The sequence below is a fragment of the Hevea brasiliensis genome, chromosome 7, assembly GCF_030052815.1.
Source record: "Hevea brasiliensis isolate MT/VB/25A 57/8 chromosome 7, ASM3005281v1, whole genome shotgun sequence".
Classification (NCBI taxonomy): domain Eukaryota; kingdom Viridiplantae; phylum Streptophyta; class Magnoliopsida; order Malpighiales; family Euphorbiaceae; genus Hevea; species Hevea brasiliensis.
In genome coordinates, this window is record NC_079499.1 from 91,679,797 (window position 1) to 91,681,173 (window position 1,377).

The 1,377-nt window shown below is 38.6% G+C and overlaps 1 protein-coding gene across 1 annotated transcript; it reads left to right on the top strand.

Annotated features, from left to right (window-relative positions):
* Nucleotides 1-262: 262 nt before the first annotated feature.
* LOC110655851 (uncharacterized) lies at nucleotides 263-1,111 on the top strand. Its single transcript, XM_021812317.2, has one exon. It carries the CDS (start codon nucleotides 345-347, stop codon nucleotides 918-920), a length of 576 nt encoding a protein of 191 aa, XP_021668009.2. The 5' UTR covers nucleotides 263-344; the 3' UTR covers nucleotides 921-1,111.
* Nucleotides 1,112-1,377: the final 266 nt, after the last annotated feature.

Consider the following 1,377-nt stretch of genomic DNA (forward strand, 5'->3'; position numbering starts at 1 on the left):
CAGATTTTAAATTTGATGCATTTATTTTCAGTTGGATTATTAAATCCGGAGAATAAAGAATCTTTCAGGGGTAGGTGAATTTCCCTTGGATTTGGTCATCTCTGTTAGTGACATAGGAAAGTAGCAGTGAATTGCCTTAGCTCTTGGCCATTCCCGGGCCGGACTGGGTTAACGCGGCATTCCATTGACAATAAAAATATGCCTCTGCACTTGTTCCTCTTAATTTCCTGTATAAATACAAGCTAAAAACCATTGGTTTTTTTCTATAGTCTTGCCAAATATAATATCCCAAGACTCATCTGTCATCACATAAAGCTAGATTTGTTTCATAGCTAGTGCTCATAATGGAAATGGCTGAAGAGGCTGCGTTAGGAACCGCTTTTGGACTTCTAATTCAAGCAATTCTGACTGCAAAAGAAAAGGCAATTTTCTTCAGGAAAACCCTTCAAAATCTCCAGGACACGATTGAGAAGGTGGATCCGATCATTCGTGAAGTCCTGAAGTTGGAAAATGCTCCTACTGATGCATGCAGTAGGTTTGTCCAGCTGTTGGAGAAAGCAAAGATACTTGTTGAAATGTACTCGGACATGAAGAAGTGGAAGCTTCTCAAGAAGCGGAAAGTCAAGAAGCTGATTCAAGAAATCGATGCTTCTGTTCAAAGGCTTATGATGCGGGATTTACAAGCTGAACAATTGCTCTACCTTGCCCAAATGAACGAGAAAATGGATCACGTGATCGCCTTGTTTGGGAATAGTGATGCAACCAATGGAGAAGAATTCCATAATAAGATTGCAGCCAATGGCAGCTCATCAAAGCCTGAGACTGGGACTGAGAATGAAGGTAATAAGCCATCCAGTCCTACATTTGAAATGCGCTGGAAAATGAGGAAGGGAAAATGCTTAGAAATTCGCTTGTGGTAGTTGCTTTTCCAAGTCTACAGGTCCAATAATGGGCTTATCATATGTCCTGGTATTTTTCTTTGTAGTTGTAGGTTCACTTTTCTCGTCAATGAAAGTGTGTAGATATCTGGGTAATTCCACAAATGTGGATTACTGTGAATCCTGGAAACTAGAATTTTACCTAATAAAATTCATTTCATTTCTTTTTTTTTTCTTTTTTTTTTATTTTTTATTCATGTCTTCAATTGGAAAGAACGATTACAAGCAGACCATGAGTTAAATCTTACAACTTGTAAAAGACTTGAAACGGTAGGAAGGCATACAAGATTGCATCCTAGAGACCTGTCATTGTTCAACAATATTCCAATTACTTGCAAGAGAGAACAGAGAGCTCGATGGCAAAATCCATTTTAGATGAAACTTTTAGAATTCAAAAGGCCCGAACTTGAAGGAGCACTCCATAAATCAGACAAGTGGA